Source organism: Conger conger, chromosome 3, assembly GCF_963514075.1.
Source record: "Conger conger chromosome 3, fConCon1.1, whole genome shotgun sequence".
Lineage (NCBI taxonomy): Eukaryota > Metazoa > Chordata > Actinopteri > Anguilliformes > Congridae > Conger > Conger conger.
In genome coordinates, this window is record NC_083762.1 from 61,448,197 (window position 1) to 61,475,571 (window position 27,375).

Here is a 27,375-nt window from a genome sequence, read left to right on the forward strand (position 1 = left end):
TGCCTGGAGCATTTCCCGGTTCAGTCTGTGAGTGATGGTGGTTTCTACATTGCTTTGTTGACACAGTTTTTATGCTGGCGTCATTACCCCCCTCCCCTTCAGAATTTAGTGTTGCTGTGGCTTGTCCAGGTTGTGTAGGTGGAATGTGTTTGACGCAGACTTCAGCCTGCATGTTTAATGTGCGTTACACAATGTGTTTCCCCACATCTCTCTCTCCTTCTCTGATTACATGAGCTAAAATTGAGTCAGGCATTTCAGAATTTCTGAGGGCTTTAACTCTACAACAAGCACGAACGGTCTGCCATTATGTTGTGAGCCGCTGTTGAAGTTAACCCTTATCAGTCTTGTTAATATGTGATTACTGAGATTGTACATTAGACTTTTATTTTTAAATAGTTTTCTTAAGTAATGGCATTGTTTAGTCACTATCCCAAATGCATTTAAGGCAGTGTCTGCTTGTCAAATTATTGATCTGAAAATATACTACAGTATACTTACTACAATATAAAACAAGCCCTAAGCCACTGTAATGTTACATAATTTTTCCAGGACATTTACATTCTGATACATTGCATTACATAACATTACATTCATTTAGCTGACACACTTAACCAGTGGCTTGGCTAGTCAGCCAAGTCACCCCATGCTCTGTGATACGTAGAAGAGGCTGAAGTTTCATGTGAATAGACACTGCCGTAATAGCATTTGTTAATACGTACATGGGATTGGAATGTGACTGATTTGGTTTTTAGCTGAGAAATTTAAACAAGTTTGAACATGCATTTGCTCATATACAGTAGTGTACAAAAACTTGGGCACCCCTGGTCAAAGAGCCTTTTACAATTAATATTTAAGTGAACAGAATCAAACCAGACCTCTAAATGATACAATGTTCAACATGACACATTTCTTCACAATTTAAAACAAGATTACTTTTTATTTAAATTTTTACAGTTTCAAAGTAATGAAAAAAGGAAAAAGGCCCTGTGCAAAAGGTTGGGAACCATGTCAGTTAGTACTTTGTAACTCCTCCTCGGACAACTATAACAGCTTGTAAATACCTCCTGTAGCCAGTCTTTTAATTTTCGCTTTTGGAATTTTTCCCCATTCTTCCTGAGAGAACACCTCTAGCTCAGAAATATTCTTCCGCCTCCATGCATGTACAGCATGTTTGAGATCTCTCCACAGATTTTCAATAATATTCAGTCAGACTGTGGTGGCCATTCCAAAACCTTCATCCGTCTTTCCTGGAGGTACTTCATGTATGATTTTGAGGTATGCTTTGGATCATTGTCTTGCTGGAATACCCAACCTCTTTTCAATTTCAATGTTGGGACTAACCTTCGAACATTAGCCTCTGTAATTTGTTGATATTTGGTGGAATCCATTCTTCCTTCCACCCGCAAGGTATTTCCTGTGCCCCCAGCTGCCACACAACCCCAAAGCATAATGGATCCATCTCCATGTTGGGAAGGTGTTCTACTCTACAAAAGCTTTGCCCATTTTTCTCCAAACATACCTTCTTTGGTGTTGGCCAAAAAGTTCAATTTTGGTTTGGTCAGTTCAAAGCACATTGTTCCAAAAGGCTTCAGGCTTCTCAATGTTTTCTTTTGCATACTTCAGACACAAACAATTTTGTGTTGAGATTGTTCTTTCTGGCAACTCTGCCATGTAGGTCTTTGTTGTTTGAAGTATGTTGTACTGTTGTCCTGTGAACAGCTAGACTTGTGTATTCTACTCTTTTTTGCAGCTCTTTTGTAGTGATGTGTGGGTTCCTCTTAGCATTTATCGGTCTCAGGCCATTCTATCTGAAAGCATTCTTGGTCTTACAGACCTTGTCTTGATTTCAACTGTTCCATTTATCTTCTATTTTCTAATAATGTTACTGGCAGTGTAAATAGTTTTAAACTTTCTTTGTAGTCTTCTCCTTCATTCTGAAATCTTTGGACAACTGTTTAGAGGAACCCATGAATACTAGAAGGTTACTTCAGAATAAAAAGTTCAGCCCTGGAATTATACTCACCTGACTCATTGAAGCTCTAACAAGTAAATCACTTGGGTCTGGGCCTTAGTAATAATCTTTAACAAAGAATAATCCAAAAGGGTTCCCAAACTTGTGCACATGGCCCCTTTCCTTTTTTATCATTTATAAACGTAAAAAATAAAAATAAAAATCAATATTGCTTCAATATGTCCAGAAAGGTCTCATGTTTACCATTTAGAGTGCAGGTTGTCATTCACATAGATTTATTGTAACAGTCATTTAAACCAGGGGTGCCCAAATTTGTGCACCCCACTGTATCTAGTATGACACATTCACATTCTTATGCAAAATGAATATATTATACTTGAGGTGAACTGAACTTGGCATCCAGAAACATGGAAAACAACAGAGAACCCAAATTCCGTGACACTGTTCTGCCCTGTGAGCTCAGATTCCCCCCATGTGTTGTAGGGTTGTCCTTTGGTGCGGCCTGCACACTTTCCACTGTGAAGGAGGAGCTAGGGAAGGCAGTGCAGGAGCTGGATCAGGAGAAGAGTAAAGTATACCGGGCCCTGCTGCAGACCCTTCACTGTCTGGCCGGGAAGCAGATTCGCAACTTGGCTGTGAGTCACCATCAAACTACCACTTCCTGTTTCACAACTACAAGATCACAAACCGCCTCCACGAAGGACTGTTTCAGGCGTATCATAGTGATAAAGGAAACTGGCACTGCCCAGAGCATTATTAAGCTGCTGTCATACCCTTGAGGAAGGTACTTAACCTGAAATGATTGAGTCAATATTCAGCTGTACAAAGGGATAGCATGCTAAACATGAGCTATTCAAGTCACCCTGGATAAAGGGAATTTACTGAATAAATAAGGTGATGCAGTTATGTCTAGCAAACCAAATTACAATTCTGGTTAACAAAATGCATGATATCAAATGATATCAAAATACATAGTTTATTGGTCAGTTTTCCTCCTGATAGGAAAAAATGGTCAAATCTCTCACCAAGAAATAAATGTATCAATTAAAGCAACTGGGCCATTCTCCACTCTCCACTCCATCTGATTCCTACAGCTAAACAGATCCTTACTTACCACCATTTGGGTACTAGATATGCAATGGTTGAAAGATTCATTAGGGTGGGAGAAGATCTCATGAAATAATCATAATAACCCCATTAGTCTCATAAGTTATTGATACCTCTCTCTCCTGTCTTTACCAGACCATCGGAGGCAACATCCTGAGTGCCAACCCCAAGTATGATCTCAACTGCATCTTGGCCGCAGTTGACTGTAGTCTGCTGGTCATTTCTAAAGGTCTCAGCCTCAACATCGAACACGCATACCATGATTCCACCTCTATTGGTTCACCCCACAGGCAGTGTCATTGTTCATAACCTCTCACAGCTTGTATGTTAATTACACTACTGCCACAATGTAGAAGTCTGGCAGATGGCCCACTTTGCACTTGCTCTGAATTTGTGTGTTATTTTAACATGTGTGTTTCACAGCATGTTGTCTGCCTTGCCAGGAGCTCCTCTTAACAGGGATGTGTTCTACTGTTCTCCTTTTTCCAGATGGGACAAGAGAAATCCCTCTGAATGAAGAATTCTTTACAGGCTTTGGGAAGACATCTCTCAGGCCGGATGAAGTCCTTATTTCTGTGCACATTCCTCACTCCAAACCAGTAAGACAAACATCATTTTAGTCTTCCAGACAAAGACCAGGCTGTACAATGTACCCCCATCACTCATTCCACTTTTCCCAGAATCCTCTGCTCACCATTCATCCAATCAGGCCAACATTATATTGTGTGCCAGAGCTTACAGTCTTCTTTAAAGATATTTCTCCCGTCATCATGAGCTTGAACAGGATGCCTTGTAATTACCCCAAATCCCAGAAGAGGAAACCATTACTCAAACTGTGACAAATCATTTTAAACAGTGATACTACCAAAAGAACCATGGGGAGAACTTTACTTAACCATTTTCATTTTGTATACTGTATATAGGAGTTCAGAGATTTCAGGAGTGCAGTGCATGAACACCCACTATACAATGCAATGTACAGGAGTACAGGGCAGGACAGGGCAGTAATTTGAAGCCCATACAAACCTACAATATGCGGTTATGTACATTTTCAGGAGCTGTTAGTGAGTAAAAGTCTTAAATCGTAATACTTCAAAACTGCTTTATCCACTTGATACTTCAAGCCAAGGACAGCCTTTTCTTGCTGTTCACTTATTGTAAATAAATGACAGATTTCTTTTGAAAGGGAAATTTGTGAAATGCACTTCACATCAGTCTGGTTTTCTATGTTTTTGCAGTGGGAGTTCATTTCTGCCTTCCGGCAGGCACAGCGGAGGGAGTTTGCCTTCTCCATCGTCAATGCAGGGATGAAGGTGGTCTTTACTGAAGACACGGATGTAGTGCAGTCTCTGCATATCTACTATGGCGGTGTGGGCCCCACACTGGTTAGAGCTGGTCACACGTGTGAGGAGCTTGCCGGCCGGTATGGATCTGCAAAACGCTCTCCATGAACATTGCTTTATGAGTTTTACTGCTTTCCAACCAGGTCCTACTCCAAACATTCTCCACACACGCCACTTCATGAACTATGCTGCATTATGATCCTTGCATTTTCCAAATATTCTCCACACTAATTCATAAACATTACTGCATTCTACCCATTGCTTGTTGGCTCAATGGAAAAGTCATTATCATGCCTCTAACATGGGAGAGAAAGCAGGAGAAGGCAGCATATCTGAAAGTCATGGGATACTTTTCATAAGATGCACACTGTAACTGTGACTGTGAGAAGGGAGGAGACTTCTCATAACCATATCTGAGTCATGGAATACTTTTCGACTGTAATTATTGTAAGTTGCATTGTATTTAAATGCAGCTGCTAAAGTTACTATGTTTCACTTGAACATAGACTTAGATTTGATGTGACTGCCTTAGTGGGGGGAAAAAGGAAGTTATGAATTACATTTGTAATTAAATATGTTTATTTATATGAAAATATGATGAACAGAAAATTTCTATAAATGACTGAATGATGATGTTGTTTATCATACAAAATGTGATATCTTGCTGCCTATCCCTTAATTGGTGAGCAGATGATGATTTTTTTAAACACCCATTACTTTGCTAGTTATCACAGAGTTGCAGCAAGTAAGTGGGTTCACAGTGGAGTGCAACTATTTATTCTCTTAGGACCTGGGACAAGGAGCTGCTTGAGGAGGCATGCCGATTGCTAGGAGACGAGGTGACGCTGTCGCCCTCGGCCCACGGTGGGAAAGTCGAGTTCCGAAAGACCCTGACCCTCAGTTTTCTCTTCAAGTTCTACCTGCAGGTGCTGCAGGAGTTGCGACAGAAGGTATGGCCCATAATTCTGCACACATCACCTCACTGCTTGTCCATGATGCACACACATTCATTCCAATCCCGGTATGCTCCAAGACACATACACTCAGTGAGCGTTGTGTGTTCAGAGATGCTCTTCTGCATACCACTGTTGTAATGCGTGGTTATTTGCATTTCTGTCACCTTCCTGTCAGCTTCGATCAGTCTGGCCCTTCTCCTCCTCTGACCTCTCTCATTAACATGCCCACAGAACTACTGCTCACTGGGTGTCTGCATGATCTTGTGAATTTAGTTGCTGCCTCATAAGTGGCTGATTAAATATTTGTATTAACATGCTGGTATATAGGCCTGCCTAATAAAGTGCTCACTGAGTGTACATGCATCAGCTTTTCTTCTTTCAAACAATTGCTTGTTGAGACTGCTGATGTTAACTCCACTTATGGATCCTAGATAATAAATAAACAATAAAAAATGTGTTTTAACAATTCAAATTTTATTATAGCTTGAGTTTAATTTAAAATTCCAAGAAAAGTGTCAGCAAGTGTTTGGAATTAGCTCAGGGGAAAGTATTTCATTGGATATACAGTCATAAATCAGCCAAGGGTCCTTGGAGTCTGTTACATAAATTTTTGCCGAATTCAACACACATACTTCCACTTCCCCTGCTGTGTTTTATTTCTTCACAGCAACACCCCGGGTGCTTTTTAACATTGACTTGACTTGTGACTGGGCCTACCCCAGAGAGAGGAGCATGGTGCAAGAGCTTGCGGTGAATGATGGCCATTCGACCGCTTACTGTCGATGTCATTCAGGTGACCGCGGCTCTGTTGTCATCCGGCAGGGTTTTGGCGTCAGCGATCTGCCCTTGGAGTACCTGAGCGCCCTGAAGCCTTTCAAGAACGAAGTGCCACAGGGACACCAGTCCTACCAGGTGCGCTGACCCAAAAGACAATTTCAGCATCAGCAATGTCATTTTCTCGGCTAAAACTGTTTTGGTACACTGAAGCTGAAGATCGCTTCATCTAAGCCCACTACCCCCCCCCAAAAAAGTAACCCATCATGTCATGTCTGCTTCCCCAGCTGGTCTCAGATGACCAGTCTTCCGGAGACCCCGTGGGGCGTCCAGAAGTGCACCAGGCTTCCTTCAAGCAGGCCACAGGGGAGGCCAAATATTACGACGACATGCCCACTTCCCACGAGGAGCTGTTTTTGGTTATGGTGACCAGCTCTAGAGCACATGCTAAGATCATGTGAGTAATAGGCCTCTATGACACACATGAATGAAGCAGAAGTTTAGGTATGACCTTGAATGTCGAACAGCAGTGCACTTTATGCATTTGGAGATTATTTTTGAATCATTTTAAATACATATGGATCTGTCCAAAAACAGCTGTGTGAGGACTGTTTGCTTACATGTTTTTGTTTAATGGCTAAGGACAATGTGGGTTATGAACACTGCATAGTATCAATAAAGTCTCACCAAAAGAGAAAGCTTTATTTTGAAGAACTAAGGGTGGATCTCATCTTAAAGGATCTGTAGGGCTGTGTTTAGATTTCTCTGTATCTTTGGTTTAACTTTTTCAAACCCATAGATCCGTGGACGAATCAGAGGCTCTGAGCATGCCAGGCGTGGTTGCCTACGTGGCGGCCCGTGACGTCCCGGGTCAGAATCAGAGACATTTCTTCGACACCGTGGAGGAGCTCTTCGCTGAAGAGGAGGTACCCTCCTCTCATAGCCACCATCTTTTTGTGAGGGTCCGTCTACAAAAACGGTGTAGTAGTGGGCTTGTAAGGACTTTTTGCACGTTCCTAATTGGGCCACTAATGTACAACATGTGAGCAATGTACTTCAACTGAATTGCTTCAGTGTGTTTGGAATCAAAGCTTCTTTACATGGAGTCCAATCAGGACAATGTAGGAACTCAACACTCAACACTTCATGAAAAAACCACACTCACCAGCAGGAAGATCACTGAAACACAACATAAGTTTGCACTGCTGTAACCCTCTGGTCTTATATCCTGGTTTAAATACCCTCAAAATGCCTGACATGCTGCATATGTCCAATCTTATCTGGGCCAAGACACAAATTCCTGTCTCTGTATTTAGGAACGACAAACAGTGCAGTCAATATGTATGTGGATAGTAGTACAATTTATATTTTTTTGACTCTATCACATTGTCTTTGAAATGAAACAAGGTCTATGAGGTTAGTGCTGTCATCATTAATTGAAGTTATTTACATCCATATCAAGTGCATCCATTTTTATACATATATAAGTACCTGTATTACCCCCATTTTAGGGGACCAAAAGTATTGGAGAGTGGGCTTCTCACTAGTCGGGTGTATTGAATCCCTTCCTTAGTGCAGTTATAAGTAAGCTTTCAGTATCTAGTCTTGTTTTTGATTACCTTTGGTGTCTGTTATTGGTGTTTGTCAACATCAGCATTGGGTTGTGCCAGTGACAGTCAAGGAACCCATTATGAGCTGAGAAATAATCATATCACCCTTCGATCCTGAAGGAAAATGTATTCCCTCAAGATCTAAAAATTCACCTTGCTCTCCTCTGTCAAACAAAAAACCTTGCTCGTCATGTTCTTAAAGTTGAGGTCAAATAAGGCCATTGTGCATAGACCTAGTGCTAAGAATTTCTCATATATGACATTATACACTTTACTAGGACTCATGGTTGCAAAGTTCACAAATAGTGATGGTATTTTTAGTTAGTTACAAGCCCTTGGAATGAAAAGATAATACATGGGGTGGAAGAAACTAGTTAAGTACAACATTATAGAGCTTATGTATCATGTAAGTTACTGGCAATAATTCTATGATACAAATAGTCTTTATGGTACTCAAGGCCAGGCCATTAAAATCCGAAAGAACATCACAAATCTAAAAATACAGTAGAGATCACTCACAGTTACAAGTACTTCCTGAGACATCTGAGACATCCACACAGGCACACATACGCACACACACACACACACTTGAAGGAGTACATCATTTACGCATGTGGGCGCTCTGTTTTTATCAAAGTAATGCTGTACACTGTGAAGCCTGAAGAGTAAATTCAGTGGGAGAAGATGACTCATGTGCTAAAATGGAACAGAGAGGACAATCTATTCCTAACATGAGTTTCAAAAGCTCACATAGAAATGCTTCTGCAGAGGGATGTCGCTGAAAAGACATGGGCAAAGGTGACTTCTTTGAGCTACATAAAAGCTAGCTGAAAACAACAACAAAAAGGACATATGCCAGGGCTTAAAACTGTGCTCTGTGGATATAAACCCCCAAGCATTATGATTGTGTGTCCCCAAGCATTTATAAATCCAAATAAAATATAAATGTAATCTTTTTTCAAAGAAAAGTAAATTCACTTTCAAGCCTCAGATAGACATCTTAAATCATATTTGAGCAGATTCTACCCTTTAGTTCTGTATCCTAGCCCTTTAGCATAGCATCTGGAAATATATGTATCTCCCTTACCGAGGCATTGCTTTCTTTTTCCTCCTGTTTTACCTGCCCAGGTGATCTGCGTGGGGCAAGTAATTGGTGCGGTCGTAGCTGAAACCCAGGAGCAGGCCAAAAGGGCGGCTAAGAGTGTCAGAGTGACCTACGAAGACCTGTCTCCTGTCTTCTTCACAATCGAGGTGCATGCATATCACCTGTTTGCTTGAGCACATATGTTACCAATTCCATGCACTACCTACCAACACAGCAAGGATGAAGATGGGATGAAGACTGCCTTAGTCTCGGCTTAGTCTAAACCATCGATATCACACTAGCAGCCGGTTTAACAGACACAGATTAAGCTTGATTAAACTGGAGTTTTGAATTTAGTCTCAGACTAGTCTTAATATGTGGCAGTGAAACTGGACCTTAAAAGAGTAGTGTGTCAAAAGTAGATTAGTATCACCTGCAATAATCTTTTCATAGTTACGGTATAGTATCGAAAATTATTAACATACTTAAAAGATCCCACCTGAATCAGCTAGACTTATAGCACATAATGTTAAGCAAACACCTTAAGGTTTCAAATCAGTTCAACTCAGTGCATTGAAAAGAAAAGCATTTACTAGCTCAGTTTTAATCTGGATTATATCAAGTGGCAAACATGATAGAGGACAGGTGGTTAGAAGCAGGTCTGCCAGCAATTTTTGTTGGCAGACCATGATTCAGCAATTCAAAAAGAAAACAAGTTCTAATGTGTCTTCAAATGCCAGTAAAATGCAAAATGGCCGCTATTGGACTGCTGTGTGGATTGTTTGGTAAAGCTGCCACGGTGTAGTGCAATGATGAGGCCCGTGATCTTGGATCAAATCCTGGCCATGCCAGTGTCCACTGTGGCTGGTACTGTAGCTCCATAGGGCAAAAAATAAAGGCCCTTATCTTGTTTTCTTGGCTTGATCCAGGACGCCATCCAGCATCAGTCTTTTTTCAATCCCAAGAGGAAACTGGAGAGGGGCAACGTGGATGAGGCCTTCGAAAAAGTGGACCGGATTCTGGAAGGTAAGGCAAACGTTGTCCGGCACGTTTCACAACAGATGTGCTCTTTTTAATGATCTTTCTTACTCAGATAAAACTAAGGATTAAATACTGAATTGAACTGAGTGTTTGTAAGGTAGTGCTGAACAGATAAATAATGGACACACATTCATTACACAGTAAATAATTGCTACAGTGAATAGAGCTTATTTAGCATGTTCTTTCTCAAAGGGCAAGCCCAGCGGCCGTTCAGCTCATTATTTCTGGATAGTCAGGAGAGTTTGCAATTACAAACAGCTCAGTTTGTACACACTGCTTCCATATAGGCATAATTAATATGCAGTACGTATGCATATATGGAAACAATACACAATATACGTTGTTTCCATATAGGCATAATTAATATGCAGTACGTATGCATATATGGAAACGATACACAATATACGTCGTTTCCATATAGGCATAATTAATATGCAGTACGTATGCATATATGGAAACAATTCAGTTCAAGTTTTGCTGAATTATGCCTCCACCAGGGATTTGAACCTGCAAGCTCCCTGTTAGTTTATTAGCACGGCGGCTGTGGCATAGTGGTTAAGGTACATAACTGGGACCCACAAGGTCGGTGGTTCGATCCCCGGTGTAGCCACAATAAGATCCACACAGCCATTGGGCCCTTGAGCAAGGCCCTTAACCCTGCATTGCTCCTGGGGAGGATTGTCTCCTGCTTAGTCTAATCCACTGTACGTTGCTCTGGATAAGAGCATCTGCCAAATGCCAATAATGTAATGTAATGTAATGCATTAGTTTCCCTGCAAGCTGCTGACATGGCAGTACTCCCTCCCTCTCGGCTTGGTCACAGGTGAGATGTACATGGGGGGGCAGGAGCACTTTTACATGGAGACGCAGGGGGTCATCGCAGTGCCCCGCGGAGAGGATGGGGAAATGGACTTGTACGCATCCAGTCAGCATGCAGCGCTCACTCAGGTCTGACCTCATCCAAACTTCGACTCTCCGTCCAACTTCCTTAGGCAACCTGCAGACAGCGTTAACGGAATTTACTTGAACACTACATTGAGTAGTTTTCTCAATTCTGTTTTACAAATACGTTATAGCAATACATTTCATCTATACTATGTAAAAAAACATTTCTTAGACTTTTGACGGATTTGCATATTGTCAAATTGTCTTTCACATTTCTTGGATTAGCAGTATGTTTGAAATGAAATACTTGTATTTTAGCAATGCAGTACAAAGTATCGCCTTAGCGAGCTTATTTTCAGTGAACATTACAGGGACACTTTCTTTGCCTTGTTCTAATGGTTTCTCACCAGGAAGTGGTGGCCCACACACTTGGTGTGGACTCCAATAAGATCACCTGTCACGTGAAGAGACTGGGAGGAGGCTTTGGAGGAAAAGTCGTGAAGAGTGGTTCTGTTGCCGCAATAACCGCCACCGCTGCCCACAAGTAAGAGTCCAATAAAAAGCGGCATTCTTACATGCAATATGTAATATAGTGAGTAAGTGTGAGCAGTTTTTGTTAATAATTGGTGTAGTATGGTATGGTCTAGTATTTAACCCCTTCTGTAAGTATTTGAATGAAAAAACTAAAATATTTGCTCCAGTCAATCACTCATAGCTGTTTACACCTGTTTTAACTGCTGCTCAACATTGACTTTCAATGATAACATGTCAAATATTATTTTATTTTTGTTATTAATGAGCTTTATGAAACAGACACATAAGTGGTTGTATCCCACCACTTTCTTTGATTTAGTTTTCTAATAGCACCTAGAAGGTGAATTCCGTGCTGTCTGATCACAAGCCATGTGAATTTTACACAGATGTACCTTCTTTGCTAAATATCGCCACCCTGTGGAGCTCCATGGTACTTTACATTTCCTTAGTACACTTCTGATATTACATCACACTACACAACGTCATGCAGGGTGATGGCTTATATTTTACCGATTTGAACTGTGGGATATTAAGCTTTAGAGTTAATTTTATTCGGAAAAATTGCTAAAGGTACCAATCAGCTCGTAGGGAGCAATTGTGGGTTACGGAAAGTTGTCAAGTTCACATTTTAGGTAGTTGTCTTACTGAGAAGCCTTACTTAAACATGATTTAGTACAAAATTATATAGATTCTGTCTTTCCAAGGTGAAGGGAGGAGCCTTGCTCTTATTTTGTAAAACGTTACTTTGGTAAGTATTATGCGATGCCACAATAGCTGAATCATCTGCATACAGGAATAAATGCTTGGAACAGGCAGCTTTCATATAATTTAGATACAGTACAGTAGAAAAATGTGTGCGCATGTGTGTTTTATTGCAGGACAGGTAGGGTGGTACGATGTGTTCTTGACCGAGGGGATGATATGCTTATTACCAGTGGTCGACACCCTTTCCTGGGGAAGTACAAGGTAGGTATTTCACACACCCTCAATGTCACACATGCATAACATCACACACATGCTTTGAGAATTAATGCTTGTTATCTCCATGTTCAGAGCGCTCTCTCTTTTTCAGGTGGGATTTATGAATGACGGAACAATACTGGCAGCAGACTTGAGTTTATACTGCAATGGAGGCTGCACTTTGGATCAGTCTCCATTTGTGAGTTCAAAGATAGATATGGATAGACCCAAGTAGATAAGAGATAGAAAGATAGCCACAGATACAGACAAATACACAGACACAAATACATTGATAAATCGATGGCATATTTCATGATGTATGTGGTATAATTAAGTGCCCTCCATAATGTTTGGGTCAAAACCCCATCATTTATTTATTTGCCTCTGTCCTCCACAATTTGAAATTTGTGATAAATGTGGTTAAAGTGTACATATACACTTTGGCTTCACCATGTAGAAATTACAGCAGTGTCACATAGTCCCCCCATTTCAGAGCACCATAACATTTGGGGCACAGCAATGTTATGTAAATGAAAGTAGTCATGTTTAGTATTTTGTTGCATGTATGTATAAACACTGCTGTAATTTCTACATGGTGAAACTAAAATGTTATTTTTATTACAAATCTCAAATTGTGGAGGACAGAGGCGAACATTACGGAGGGCGCTGTATGATGATGTAGTATCCTGACCCCTACACTGTTTTTGCACACTTTATGGTGTTATAGATCTATTTTTAAATTGATAAAATTTACATTTTGCCCATCAACCTACACTTAATAACCCATAATGACAAAATGAAAACATTTGAGGAACTTTTGCAAATGTATTAATCAAAAACTGAAATCTCTCATTTACGTAAGTATTCTGTATTGTATTGTACAAGTATTGCTGTGGCACTCCAAATTGTGGTCAGATGCATCCTGTTTGATTTAATTATCCTTGAGATGTGTCTACAACTTGGAGTCCACCTTTGGCAAATTGATTGATTGGACATTTTTTAGAAGGGTTTTAAAACTTTGGCTGTGTCTGAAATGGCTCGCTATTTACTAACTTGTAAACTGGCCATCAGCCAGATCTAGTGTCAATCTTGTTCTAGTGTCCAAATTCAAAAATCAAATTGTACTCACATTTTGAGGGCACTAGAAATAGGCCACAATGCAGCGTAAAATCTAGTGAACAACAGTGGTCTCTAGAAAGGTGGATGCAAATCAGAACCACAATGCTTTGCGACCAGCATTTTCCCTAACTTTATTATACACAAACCTGTTTCATTCTCAGTTTAAGCTGTGAGAGATGATGGGAAGATCCAGGAGCAATTCAAATGAAAGAACAAGAACAACTTCTTGATTTTGCCATGTTGATGACAAAAATACGTTTCCATTGAACATTATAATGAAGCAAACTGTATTAATTATTCAATAATGCAAAACCCTGCTTGCCCAGTAAGTGGCACTGTTTGTTAGCTAAAACAATATATGTCTTATAGTTGCCATTAACATTATTAATACGAGTAGGTGACATCTACAGCATTCTTCTAAACCTGTGTAGATGTGTTTTGTAGAAAATGTGTTCTTGTATATGTGTCCTGCACATAAAATAAGCCAAAGCCATGTTTAAAAAAATTTAATGTTTCGTAAAAAAAAAAAAGTTAATTACAAGCACAATGTCTGGCAAACACCAGAATCTATTTGTCACCTGGCTATTACCATTCCTACAGTGAAGCATGGTGGCGGCAGTATCATGCTATGGGGGTGTTTCCCAGTGGCAAGGACAGGGAGACTGGTCAGAATTGAGAATTGGAAGGATGAATGCAGCAAAATAGAGAGATCCTTGAAGAAAACCTGCAAAGAAAGAGTGCATGCGACCTCAGACTGGGCCGATGGTTATGACCCGAAGCATACAGCCAAGACAACACTGGAGTCCTTGAGTGGCCTAGTCAAAGCCCAGATTTAACCCCCATAGAACATCTGAGGAGAGACCAGTTCATATACCACTTCCTATCCAATCCGACGGAGTTTGACAGGATCTGCCAAAAAGAATGGGATAAACTGCCCAAGTTCAGGTGTGCAAAGCTCGTAGAGACTTATCCAAGAAGACTCAAAGCTGTAATTGCTGCCAAAGGGTCCGAATACTTCTGAATCTCAGTATGAATCACAATAAACAGACTCAGATCAATCACCTGCAGTAGTACACAGTCCCAGATCAATAAACACAATAAAGTGTGCAAAAAGGTGAAGGGGTCTGAATACATTCTGAAGCCACTGTATGTATCTTTGAATTGCTATTTTCATATTGTAAACTGTTCAACCATAGACTAATACAGATGAAGATGTCACTGTGCATAAAAGAACAATCCGACAATTATATCCAACAATAGGCACTGATATTAACCTTATCAAAATGACATTTGCAAAACACAATTATCGTGAATTTTTATTTTTCAATAGACAATATAGCATGTCCACTTGCTTGATGACATCGTGCTGCGGAGGTCTCTAAACCTCTAAACCTCTAAAATATGTGGTTAGGTAATGGAGAAAGCCCTGCTCCACATGGATAATGGCTACAGGATCCCCAACCTCCGGGGCCGAGGTTTTGTCTGCAAGACCTATCTGCCCTCCTACACGGCCTTCCGGGGTTTTGGGGGGCCCCAGGGGCTCACCATCATCGAGAGCGTGCTGCACGAGGTGGCAAATAAGTGTGGCCTCTCTCCCGAAAAGGTGGGGCGAGGTGGAGTGCGGTGGGGTATGGTTGGGTGAGGTAGGGTGGAGCAAAGTGTTAACAAGCATTGTAATCTTTAACAAGTCTTGTAATCTTGTTTTTCTGTTTCCCCTCAAGTAGAAAATATTAACTTGTTTTAAGTTAATGTTTGCTCGACAAGTGAAATGTTCTTATTGTATTGTCAAATCTTGAAACGAGTCAAACCGTGGTACCTCATGGTCTTATTTGGCAAAAAAGTAATATGAATAAGATTTTAAGTCTGAATAAAATATTTTTTTGGGGCTTTTGCCATGAATATGGTAGGGCACGGTGGGGAGTTCAGAGGTGGGGGCTAATCTACAGTGGCCCCTGCTTTCGGCTCAGCTACAAAAGCCCCAGAATGGGCTGCTAGATTCTGTTGTATCACATGCATGAAACATGTCTGTCTCCCAATCTAGGTGAGGGACATCAACATGTACCGGGATGAAGTATGCTACAACCATCACAAACAGCTCTTCTCTCCTCGCGACATGATTCGCTGTTGGGAGGAGTGTTTGGAGAAGTCTGCGTACCACAACCGGCGCTTGGCCATCGCCCAGTTCAATGCCAAAAATCGCTGGAAGAAAAGAGGCATCTGTGCTCTGCCCATCAAGTTTGGCATTGGATTCTCCAAGGCGTTCTACAACCAGGTGAAAAACCATCTTGCTTCTTCCAGTAATATTTTTGGTAATACCAATTATTTTACCCAACGTGATGTCAGTATTTGACATACAGTGGCTGAGTCTGAGACCAGTCTGAGACCAGCAGTGAAAATGCTTCAATTTTGCATTGCTTTCTAATTTAATTCAAACTTTTTAATTGCAAGTGAATGCCAGCGTGCATTCAAGCTGGCATGGACAAAACCTGATGATCCATGTTATCCCAGCATTATTTGACAATGTTCCAAAGAGCATCTTGTGATGTTAGGGAATGCTTAGCTTCTGTCAGTCTCATGAATATTCAATGAGGTTGAGTCAGGTGATTGTGATTGTATAGCACTCCTTGCTCTTCTCTGGTCTTCAAGTAGCTCTTGCAAAGCTTTGAATTAACTTTAATTTGTTTTACATTTTCCAAAATTCAAAAACTTTGTTTATTTTTGTCATTACATGAAACCCCCCTCTAGCTCTAGCAAACTTGTGTGGTTCATTAAACAGTTTCTCTGTTGGCTCTGTGTTTGTTGGATTACTAACTGTGGAGGAATGTTCAGGAATGTTGTATTTCTGAGAAAGGTATTAAGTAGTATTTAAGTCTGGCCCTGAAGGCGAATAGTACTGCTGGTTTTCATTTCTACTTGACAGTTGAACTGAGTGATGTCCCAGGTAGGCCTGAATCCCCTGGGCCCAGTACAGTCCCGGCCAAAAGTTTTGTCGCATGAGTGGACAAAAGTGACAATTGCTAATTACCCAACTCTTAATTAGCTAATAAACAACACAAATTAATCATAAGTGTCTAAAGTTTATTTGAAGCTAGCAAAATTACATTTCAAAATTGTTACTAAATGTTACAGCTTGATAATGATCAACAGGCCATGGCAATGGCCAACTCCAATTTCTAGGCCACAGTGAATAAGGAAGAAACAAACAAGGGGCTTTATTAGTCAGCTGTAGGTAACTTTGAGCTATAAAAGCAGAAATTTGACACTTTAAGCCATCAAGTTCATGCTCAACATTGCTTCTGTCAACATGCCCAAGATCAAACCAGAAACCAAAGTGCTTATCATCAAGAATCTCAAGTCCAAGTCTCCTGCTGAAGTTGCAGACATCTTCAATGTGTCTAAACAGCAGGTGGAGAGGATTCGCAAGCGCTACCAAGAGACTGGCGACGTCCATGAAAGACCCAGGTCGGGCAGACCGCTCAAGACAACTGCTCGAGACAACAGCTAGCTGGTCCGACTGTCAAAAGCCAGCCCTATGTCAACCGCCTCACAGCTCCAGGAGGAGTGGACGCCAGCAACACCCGTTTCGTCAAGAACTGTACGTCAGATTCTTGCTCGCAATGGTCTCCACAGTCGTATTGCTTCCCAGAAACCAGCGCTAAACAAGAGACAGCTAAGAAACCGTGTTGCGTATGCCAAGGCCCACAGCCTGACGGAAGGTTGGACAGCAGAAAAGTGGCGAAAAATTTATTTTTCAGATGAATCGTCAGTTGAGCTCCATCCCAAGCGCAGCCAATATTGTTGACGACCCTCTGGGGCCCGTCTAGACCCACGGTTCACCCAGAAGACAGTCAAATTTGGAGGTGGAAAGATTATGGTTTGGGGTATATGGAGGTGCCAGGGAGATCTGTAAGGTGGATGGTAACATTGACAGTGCCAAATATCAACAGATTCTTGCCTCCCAGTACAAGAGGGGTCAGATTTTTCAACAGGATGGAGCTACTTGCCATACCTCAGGTTCCACTATGAAGTTTCTCAGGGGGAAGAAGATCAAGGTCCTTCAGGGATGGCCAGCACAGTCTCCAGATATGAATATTATTGAGCATATCTGGGGAAGAATGAAGGGGGAAGCTTGGAGGACCAAGCCAAAGAACTTGGAGGAGCTTTGGGATGCCTGCAAGGTGCATCAACAAGCTCTACGACTCTCTGCCAAACCAGATGGCAACTGTTCTGCAAGCCAAAGGAAACCATACAAGATATTAATTTCTTAACTTATAGTCCATGATGAAATACTGGACTGATTTTTCATTTGGTATTTTATTTACTTTTTGAGAAAGATAAAATGTATTGATTATAATATGATTTGTGACAAGACTTTTGTCCAGGTAGAAACTGGCTTGTTCATCATTATCAAGCAATAAACCTTATAAGCATCTATTAATGCTTAATGTTTTCTAGTATCTAAATAAACTTTAGACACTTATGATTCATTTGTGTTGTTTCCTAACTGTATTAGCTAATTAAGAGTTGGGTAATTAGCAATTGTCCACTCATGCGACAAAACTTTTGGCCGGGACTGTATTTCAAAACTTTTAATCTAGATCAGAATTATCCAGATTCGGAAAACCCTTTTGTTGTTATCCCAGATCAGGCTTTCTTTAGACTGCTTTTAGTGTTGTGGGTTCTTGAAAATAGTTTATTGTCCATTGAGAGTGGATATTGTTTGTGTGCAATAGCTGGATAAACAGTGTATTAAAGATGTGCCATGTGTCCCACATGTCCCTACATCAACCTTAAATCCATCCTGAATCCACCCATTCAGTTGGTGTCAAGATTATCCAGATTTCAGTATCAAACCTAATCTATCCTATCCTAATTTCAATCTCTTTTGAAATACCCCAAACCAAAATTTGATCTAGATTCTAGGTAGGATTAGATTACAAAATCCTTATCCAAATTTTTACAATCAGGATCAAAGCGTCCAGTTTTGAAATACCAATTAAGGTAATTAGCAATTGTCCACTCATGCGACCAAACTTTTGGCCGGGACTGTATTTCAAAACTTTTAATCTAGATCAGAATTATCCAGATTCTGAATTCCAAATTTTTACAATCAGGCTCAAAGCTTCTAGTTTTGAAATACCAATTTTTGAGATTTAATCCTATCCAATTACTGAAATCATACCCAAAAAAGAAATACTGCGCACTGGTGCTTCAGGTCAGGGGCAGAGCTAAGGGGGTATAGCAGAAAATTGTTGGGCACTATCGGGTCAACGAGGGCCCGAGAGGTGTATGTGTGGATGCACAAATAATTTCTAAGTCTGTCTCAGGCAGGTTGGTGTAAACCAGTCCTTGGTTAAAGGGAAATAATGAAAACCAGCAGCACTCTTGGTCTTAGGGGACCAGATGGCCAAGCCAATGACACACCCCCTTCTGTCCCAAAGGGTGCAGCACTGGTCAACATCTTTAAAGACGGGTCTGTGTTGCTATCCCATGGTGGAACAGAGATGGGTCAGGGCCTTAACACCAAGGCCATCCAGGTAGGTGGTCCGACCATTTCTAACACACATCCCAAGGTCCAAAGCTAACACTGACTTTTACACGTGGCATGCAAATCATACATCAAAAAAATATCAGTGTTTCAAAAAACATTCACATGCATTCAATGAAAAAATAAATAAATAAGGTTGTTCTGGGTATTGGTGATAATAGAGGCCCAGATGGTCATTTCAACAGACAAAATACACACACATACACACACACACACACTGCTAATGTGGTGCTATCTCACTGTCCATGATACTCAACTGTAGAAGGTGAACATGTAAAATCCAAAGATGCCACTACCTAGGTACATACATATCCACTTTGTTATGTATTTGTATTGTTATGCATTTGTTAGACTTATTTTTCAGACTTATTAAAGTCTTCTGCTACATTAGCCTATCCACTTAGAAATTTGACATGTTTTGTGTTCAGAGAGGCTCTTCTGCATACCACTGTTGTAATGTGTGGTATTTGCCTTACTGGCACCTTCCTGTCAGCTTTGATCAGTCTGGCCATTATCCTCTGACCTCTCTGTTTCTGCCCACAGAACTGCTGCTTACAGGATGCTTTTAGTTTTTCGCACCATTATCTGCAAACTCTAGAGACTGTTGTGCATAAAAATCCCAGACCAGCAGTTTCTGAGATACTCAAACCACCCTGTCTTCCACCAACAATTATTCCATGGTCAAAGTCACTTAGATCATAATTTTCCACATTCTGATGGTTGATGTGATCATCAACTGAAGCTCCTGACCTGTATCTGCATGAATGTATGCATTGCACTGCTGCCACACAATTGGCTGATTAGATAATCACATTAATACGTAGGTGTACCGGTGTTCCTAATAAAGTGCTCGGTGAGTGTATATGTGTCAGTATCCGTTTACAGAAAATGGAAACTCAAAAATGTCCTCTACTCTGCCTACTCCGATGCAGATTGCTAGCCGAGTCCTCAAGGTGCCCATGTCCTCAATCCACATAAAGGAGACCTGCACAGGCAATGTCCCCAATGCCCCCCCGTCCGCTGCGTCCTATGGTACAGATGCTGTAGGCATGGCTGTTAAGGTACCTACCCTCGGGAAAAACAAACTTCCTATTTACACATATCGTCTGACTCGCTTCCTGTTTGGAAGTAATCGCCACATCGCTCTTCTGTTCTGCTTCCTGAACCTGCCTGTATTTAGTGTAGCCACTCAGAGGGTAGTTGCTCATGTTTTCAGAAATTATGTTTCACGTGGTGACACTTTGTTTCAGGACGCCTGCGAGAAACTGATGAAACGCCTGGAGCCGATCATGCGAGAAAATCCCAAATACACCTGGTCCCAGTGGGTAATTACAGACACGTTCTCCCCCCGATTTTCAGTATGTTTCTCAGGACTACAAGTGTCAGCAGTTCTTGGAATCAGCGGTACTCAGTAACGAATCGCCAAAGACCAGCACGTCTTCAGAAATGCACATTGTGAGTGTCACTTCCACCAGTAGCTTTAATTCTTTCTTTCAACAGATTCTTGAGGCCTATTGTCAAAGGATAAGCCTGTCTGCTACTGGCTTCTTCATGTAAGCAACCTCCTGTTATCCCGTTATGTAACGGAAAATTAACCGCACAGCACATTCTTTTTGGTTGTCAGGCCATGGAGCAGTGTAGGATTTGGGATTCCTTTGTGGTGTCAATTGCAGGGGCCCCGACACTGACGTGGACTGGGAGAAAGGGGAGGGGACGGCGTTCTACTACTTCACCTTTGGGGCTTGTTGCTCGGAAGTGGAAATTGACTGTCTGACAGGAGATCACAAAGTATGACAGCAGTCTGTGTTGCTGACAAGACATTTCAGGTCTTCCCATTGCCCCCAAACCTCCCAATCATGTGATCCATCTCCCCCTGTGTCGTGTGTTCTAGAACGTAAGGTCTGATATCGTAATGGACGTCGGGAGAAGTCTCAATCCTGCTCTCGATATAGGACAGGTGCGTCAGGTGTCTGTTCACAAAATCTGACTGCAATGTACTTGTAGATTCCTCTGCCTGTTTTTTTTCTTTCTTATTTCTCTGCCTCAAAATTGCTTCCTTGACTGTCTCTGGGACACCTCTGGTCCTGATGTTGACAAGCGCCAATATCAAACTCCAAAAGCAATCAAAACCTAGAATCAAGACTAGATACTGAAATCTTTCTAATACCTGCACTTAGGAGGTGATAGAATACATCAAACTAATCAGAAACAGTTGAGAAGCCAACTTTCCAATTACATTTGGTCCCCTAAAATTGAGAGACTGTATACAAATGGATTTCATTCATGCACAGGTCACCCAATATGGATGTAAACACCCTAAATTAAAGGTGACACTGCGTTTTTACCTCATTGTAAATTTCTTCAATTCAAACCCAATGTGCATGAGTACAGAGCCAAAAGGACAGAAATTGTTCCATTGTCCAAAGACTTACGGACTGCACTGTAGAACTTTCCTTCAGAGTCTATTTGCTGAACAGGGTTAAAAGTTATACAACTAATTGCCTCAGCCTGTAAAATATAGTTTTTGGTCCATTATCCACAATAACAAGTGCAGCTAGTTATCACAACTGCTGCAACCACCACACTATAAATGACAAATAAACAATGCTATCCAGGCCATATGGTTTACTGGAGAGAATGGAACACCGCAGATGTGTATCTATACAACGCCATTCCACAAAATAATTCCCGTATGTGCATTTTCAGATCGAGGGGGCATTCGTACAAGGCATTGGCCTCTACACCATCGAGGAACTGCAGTTCTCACCTGAGGGTGTCCTTTTGACCCGAGGACCATCCCAGTACAAGATCCCTATGATGAGCGATGTCCCACCGGAACTCAATGTCCACCTGCTGGCCAACTCTCAAAAGCCAGACACCATCTATTCTGCCAAGGCATGTCCTGACCTATAGATACGCTGGTCAAAACAGCATTCTTTCTGAACAAAACTTTATGGAATGCTATCAGGATGGGGCATTCTAATTTGGGGAGGAAGAGAAGGGGGCGAATGAAAAGTAAACTGAAAGTGTAAAACGGGTCGTCCTGTAGCGTAGTGGTTAAGGTAAATGACTGGGACACGCAAGGTTGGTGTAGGCACAATAATATCCACACAGCCGCTAGGCCCTTGAGCAAGGCCCTTAACCCTGCATTGCTCTAGGGGAGGATTGTCTCCTGCTTAGTCTAATCAACTGTACGTCGCTCTGGATAAGAGCCTCTGCCAAATGCCAATAATGTAATGTAATGGGTCTTTCGCGCTTGCAGGGAGTCGGCGAGCCGCCTTTATCCTTCGGCATCACCATCTTCTTTGCCATTAAGGAGGCGATTGCGGCAGCGCGTAGAGACAGCGGGCTGAGCGGCACCTTCACCCTCAGCTCCCCGGCCACCGCAGAGAGGATACGCATGGCCTGTGTGGACCAGTTCACCCAGAAGGTATGCCTGCTCACTCCAGTCCTTCATCCAGACTGCCCGAGATATCAGTCAAATTCCCCTCCACCATGTCATCTCTGCTAATGCCATCTTGGGTCTTTGGTTGCATGGTCTCATCTCTATAAAGAGCTATGGTTTAATTGGATGCAGTAAGCCAAGGATACTCAATCTTACCCAGAAAAGGCTAATATTGGTGTAGGCTTTTGTTCCAACCAAGCAGTTACACCTGATTCTACTCATCAAGGTCCTTAGCAAATAATCAAATTATTGATTAGTAGAATCAGGTCAGTGATTGCTTGGTTGGAATAAGAGCCTGCAACCACACTGGCCCTTTCTGGGAAATATTGAGTATCCCTGCAGTAAGCGATGATAAAACAGCCCTGATTTTGGGTGTCTGTGTGTATGTATGCATGGCGTCTGAGTGCATCCATTAATATTTCTCTTGGTGTTGCTTTGTAAAAAAAAATCTAAAACATTCTCTCCAAGGTTCCAACTCCAGAGCCTGGAACATTCAAACAGTGGGCCATTGATGTGTGAGACAGAGACAGCAACTGGCACCATTACAAATGGACCTGCTTTTGTCAAGCCTGGACTGATTAGCCTGTGGTTTGAGGCTCAATTGCATTTTATTTGGGGGGGGGGGGGGGGGGGATTTTGCTATTGATACTGTTCTGCTGAGGAATTCTCTCCTTATAATGACCAGGCACAACCAGGTATATCCAAGAGTCCAGTACTTACACACACAAGGTGGTAAAGCATGGACTGAAGAGATGGAGGCAGTCTCCACCATATTTAATCAAAAAGTGTCTTGCTAATACATAGATTATTCTACCTCTGATTGGTACATGATTAATAACAACACACAATGATTGGTTCAGGTAACATGCGTATTGGTTGAGTAACCCCTAGTTACACAAACTGTTCCAAATCAGAACAAACTATTTGGTCTCCCAGAGTTGTCTGTTTTCAGGATTCAAGATGAAGTGTCTCTACTGGTTTTCTAGCGATAAAATGGGCCATATATCCTTGAGCCTGGGATGCAAGTGAGTCAGAGACCACAGGCCTGCAGTGTTATAGAGAGAATATAGAGAAAAGGGAGGAAGAGGCAGAAATACACACATACACCCTCACACAGATGCAAGCTATATTTTCTCCTGGTTGGCATTGGGTGACAGAGAAAAATAGATAGATAGATAGATAGATAGATAGATAGATAGATAGAGGCCCCACATTCCTGGTCTGGATGGCCTACAATCTACTAATTTAGACAAATTTAGTGCATGTATATACGTTTCAATTGGTATGAGTGTACAATGAGTATATACACTCAGTGAGCACTTTATTAGGCATTTATTAGACTTATTTTTTAGACTTAAGTCTTCTGCTGCTGTAGCCTATCTACTTAGAGGTTTGATGCATTGTGTGTTCACAGATGCTCTTCTCCATACCATTGTTGTAATATGTGGTTATTTGCGTTACTGTCACCTCCCTGCCAGCTTTGACCAGTCTGGCCATTCTCCTTGGACCTCTCTCATTAACAAGGCATTTCTGCCCACAGAACTGCTGCTCAGTTTCTGAGATACTCAAACCATCCTGTCTGGCATCAACAATCATTCCATGGTCAAAGTCATTTAGATCACATTTCGTCCCCATCCTGATGGTTGATGTGAACATTAAGAGAAGCTCCTGACCCATATCTGCATGATTTTATGCACTGCACTGCAGTGACACGATTGCCTGATTAGATAATCGCATGAATAAGTATAGGTGTGCAGGTGTTCCTAATAAAGTGCTCAGTGAGTGTATATTTAGAGATCTCTTCTCTATTAGTGTGATTATACTAGTGTGAAAACACCCTTCTGAAAGCACCCTTCCCTTCAATATCATTTTGAGTGTTCCCTGCAAATGTCTCTAACTTTGGCTTGCTGCTGCACATTTTTTATTTTGTCTGAATAAATAACTAAAACATGTATAAATCAGGCTTCAGTTCTTCAACTCCATAACAGTCTCAAGAATTCTGGTTTAATTGCAAGAATTGAAATGGCAATAACTGAAGAGTTTTCATTTGAACCAAACTAGTGGACTGGGAGAAATATTTGGGAGAAATATAAACATGCTTTAATTGAAAGAAATCTGTAGAGGTGTCAGTGTTATGCTAAAATAAAAACCTGCACCCATACTGACGCATAAGACCGCACCCACTTGGGCTAGTGCAAAAGACGGCTATTAAGACATTTGCATAACACACAAGCATGAATTTCTTTACTCAACAGACAATGATTACAAATTTAGATACAACTATTATTCTCTAAGATCAATTGTGTGCTTATGGGTGTATTGCAATCTGTATAGCAGGGGTGCACAACTCTAATTGTTTTTTTGTTTTTTTTACAACCAATTAGCTTGGATTTAGTTTTCCTGACTGGGGGCTGACTGGTTATACCTGTGTAGCAGGGTATGGTAAATTCAGGAGATGAGTGTCCTTGTGAAATGTTTTTGCTATGATTTGCTTGTAACTCTACAGCTCTTTAATACATATGGGGTAAGTAATCTACAGTATGATTTTTAATGGTTTCACACATCTAACATGATGGGGTAAAGTTCTGGTACAGGAAACAGTGCTTTTGGTCCTCAATGACACCAGGGAATGTGGAGAATCACTAAACCGTGAGCTTGCGCAATGGAGTGAAGTTTTTGAATCTTTTCACAATTCAATGGCCCACGGTTGGTAGGATCCAGGTTTGCTAACTGGAATCTGGAAAAGAGAATATATTGAATATAAGAATATATTTGGAATTTAGGCATTTCACAGATATATTCGTATCCAGAAGGACTCATGCAGCTTACATTAATTTAAAAACGTGCCTTACTCAATGACACAATGGTAGCACCCCATCAAATATTCAAACTTTGAGTCTTTCATTGGAATGATTACTTGTATTGCTTATTTAGTTTAACATTTTGTCACAAAAAATCATTTCACAAGTCACAAATCATTTGATTTCACAAATAAACAAATACACAAACAAGTTTTAAACAGGATCACATATGAACATTTTTGTCAATACCAGCTTTCTGTTAAATGCCCAAAATAGGTAGCATAAATGGCCAAAAAAAGCTACACTCGGGATCAAACCACCAACCTTTTGCCCCCCGTCCAATACGTACCTTAACCACTACGCTACAGGCCGCCCTGATTGTCTCTGTAAACTAATAAATTCAAGTGCCAAATAAAGCATTTAAAGCATTTTTTATTTAACTTTTATTTTGATTAAGCCAGTCCCGCAGAGACAAAAAAAGCATAAGACAACCATCTGCGTGAAGGGAGTGGCGCAGGTCATGCAGGTCCTCTCTGGAGTGGCGGGGCTGTTCAGGGAGAAGGGTGCGTCCAGCCCCGCTCCCTTGCGTGCGGCCGCCACCGCGGCTTTGATGGCGAAGAACACCGCGCTGCCCAGGAACACCCCCGGCTCTCCGATGCCCTGCGGAACACCAGATGTGGTCCCGAACGATGCTCCAAGTCAGCGCCCAGAACAAACGGGAGCAGGGGTCCCCAAAACAGGCCCTGGGGTAACCCCATGTCTGCTCATCACACCGACCCGATTGGAGAAGTTAGATGGGGTCATGGCTATTTATATAAAAAAAAAAACAGTTTACTATTGGTACATACTGTAACACACAGAGGCCTATCATAGTTCTTGAGTCAAAAGTATAACTTATAATAAGCTCTCTCGTTGTTGTTTTGAACATGCTTCTATCCATTTTAACATCTTCCAAGTCACATGGTAATAAATTACCTTCAAGGAATGGTTGAAAAAAATGTACGATAATGCTGGAGAGGACCTGTACGAGACACTTACTCACCTTGGAGGAGTAGATAGCTTTGGGGTTTTTGGTTCCTGACAGCAGGTAGATGTTGAATGACAGAGGGACATCACACACTGCAGGGATCTTGTACTGGGAGGGGCCACGAGTGTAAAGCACTCCGGATGGAGAGAACTGCAGCTCCTCCAGAGTGTAAAGTCCCATCCCCTGCATGAACGCCCCCTCAATCTGCACAAAGATGGCAGCAACGCAGCCGCAACACATTAACACACATTGACATTATATCATCATCAACTCACCAATAACAACATTCAATCAACTTCATCAACACATCCACAACATGTCATATAAACTTCAACAACATATCACATCAACATCATCAACAACGCATGTGTAACAAGTTAACATCACATCAACATCAACATCAACAACACATCCCCGACATCAACAATGGAACAACTTAATAAAGAATAAAACCGAGCACAGAAACACGATTAGCATCAGTACTGATTCCCTCAGCAATGCTGCCCATATAGTTTCTCCACATTCAATGCTGCTCACAAATGAAATAACAAACAGTATATGCCCATTTTTATCTTTATTCAGAAGAAAAATATTCATAATTTATCTTATTTACAATTGCACATTTTGGTTTGTATAATGTTTTCTTTAATAAACTCTGTCTCTACGTCTGATATTTAACAAGTTCAAAGTATTCAAATTTGCATTTGCATGAATCAATTCACAGCATTCAAAGTAAATGTTTCAACAGCACACAGTCTTACCTGACCAATGTCGATGGAGGGATTGATACTGCGCCCAATGTCAAACACAATTGTTACGTTTCAGGTCTGTCTCGCCATGTTTTATGTTTATCCATTTTGTCTTAGTCTTGTATTGTCTTATCATGTATTATGTTAGTCTAGGTTCGTCATGTTTAGTTTATTTCTTGTTACGATTTATTTTCTCGTCATGTCTAGTTATGTTTCGTTACGATTATATTACCTTGTTATGTTGAGTGGTTATCGTCTTAGTTTCGTTTTGTGTTATATTCTGATCTATGTTTATTGTTACGGAGACTGGTTACTGTTTAAACATACACTTTTACATGTCTTTCCGCAAACCTTGCGCTCCGCCTTTTCTCTCTCTTTCTTTCTGTCATTCACTCCCTAATTGTTTCCATTTGTCTATTT

At 41.2% G+C, this 27,375-nt stretch overlaps 1 protein-coding gene across 1 annotated transcript in view; it reads left to right on the plus strand.

The window, feature by feature from the left end:
• The window catches only part of aox5 (aldehyde oxidase 5), a 31,211-nt gene extending 8,314 nt beyond the window's left edge, over positions 1-22,897 (plus strand). The window contains exons 11-35 of the mRNA XM_061235199.1: positions 2,456-2,607; positions 3,215-3,308; positions 3,569-3,678; positions 4,318-4,502; positions 5,210-5,372; positions 6,201-6,290; positions 6,440-6,609; positions 6,952-7,078; positions 8,891-9,013; positions 9,776-9,872; positions 10,711-10,835; positions 11,183-11,316; positions 12,185-12,272; positions 12,379-12,465; positions 14,797-14,988; positions 15,427-15,657; positions 18,827-18,922; positions 19,866-19,994; positions 20,184-20,258; positions 20,434-20,486; positions 20,607-20,721; positions 20,825-20,890; positions 21,640-21,828; positions 22,196-22,363; positions 22,847-22,897. Coding sequence (XP_061091183.1) covers positions 2,456-2,607; positions 3,215-3,308; positions 3,569-3,678; positions 4,318-4,502; positions 5,210-5,372; positions 6,201-6,290; positions 6,440-6,609; positions 6,952-7,078; positions 8,891-9,013; positions 9,776-9,872; positions 10,711-10,835; positions 11,183-11,316; positions 12,185-12,272; positions 12,379-12,465; positions 14,797-14,988; positions 15,427-15,657; positions 18,827-18,922; positions 19,866-19,994; positions 20,184-20,258; positions 20,434-20,486; positions 20,607-20,721; positions 20,825-20,890; positions 21,640-21,828; positions 22,196-22,363; positions 22,847-22,897 — 3,110 coding nt within the window. The remainder of the gene's footprint in view (positions 1-2,455; positions 2,608-3,214; positions 3,309-3,568; positions 3,679-4,317; positions 4,503-5,209; positions 5,373-6,200; positions 6,291-6,439; positions 6,610-6,951; positions 7,079-8,890; positions 9,014-9,775; positions 9,873-10,710; positions 10,836-11,182; positions 11,317-12,184; positions 12,273-12,378; positions 12,466-14,796; positions 14,989-15,426; positions 15,658-18,826; positions 18,923-19,865; positions 19,995-20,183; positions 20,259-20,433; positions 20,487-20,606; positions 20,722-20,824; positions 20,891-21,639; positions 21,829-22,195; positions 22,364-22,846) is intronic.
• The last annotated feature ends 4,478 nt before the right edge of the window (positions 22,898-27,375 follow it).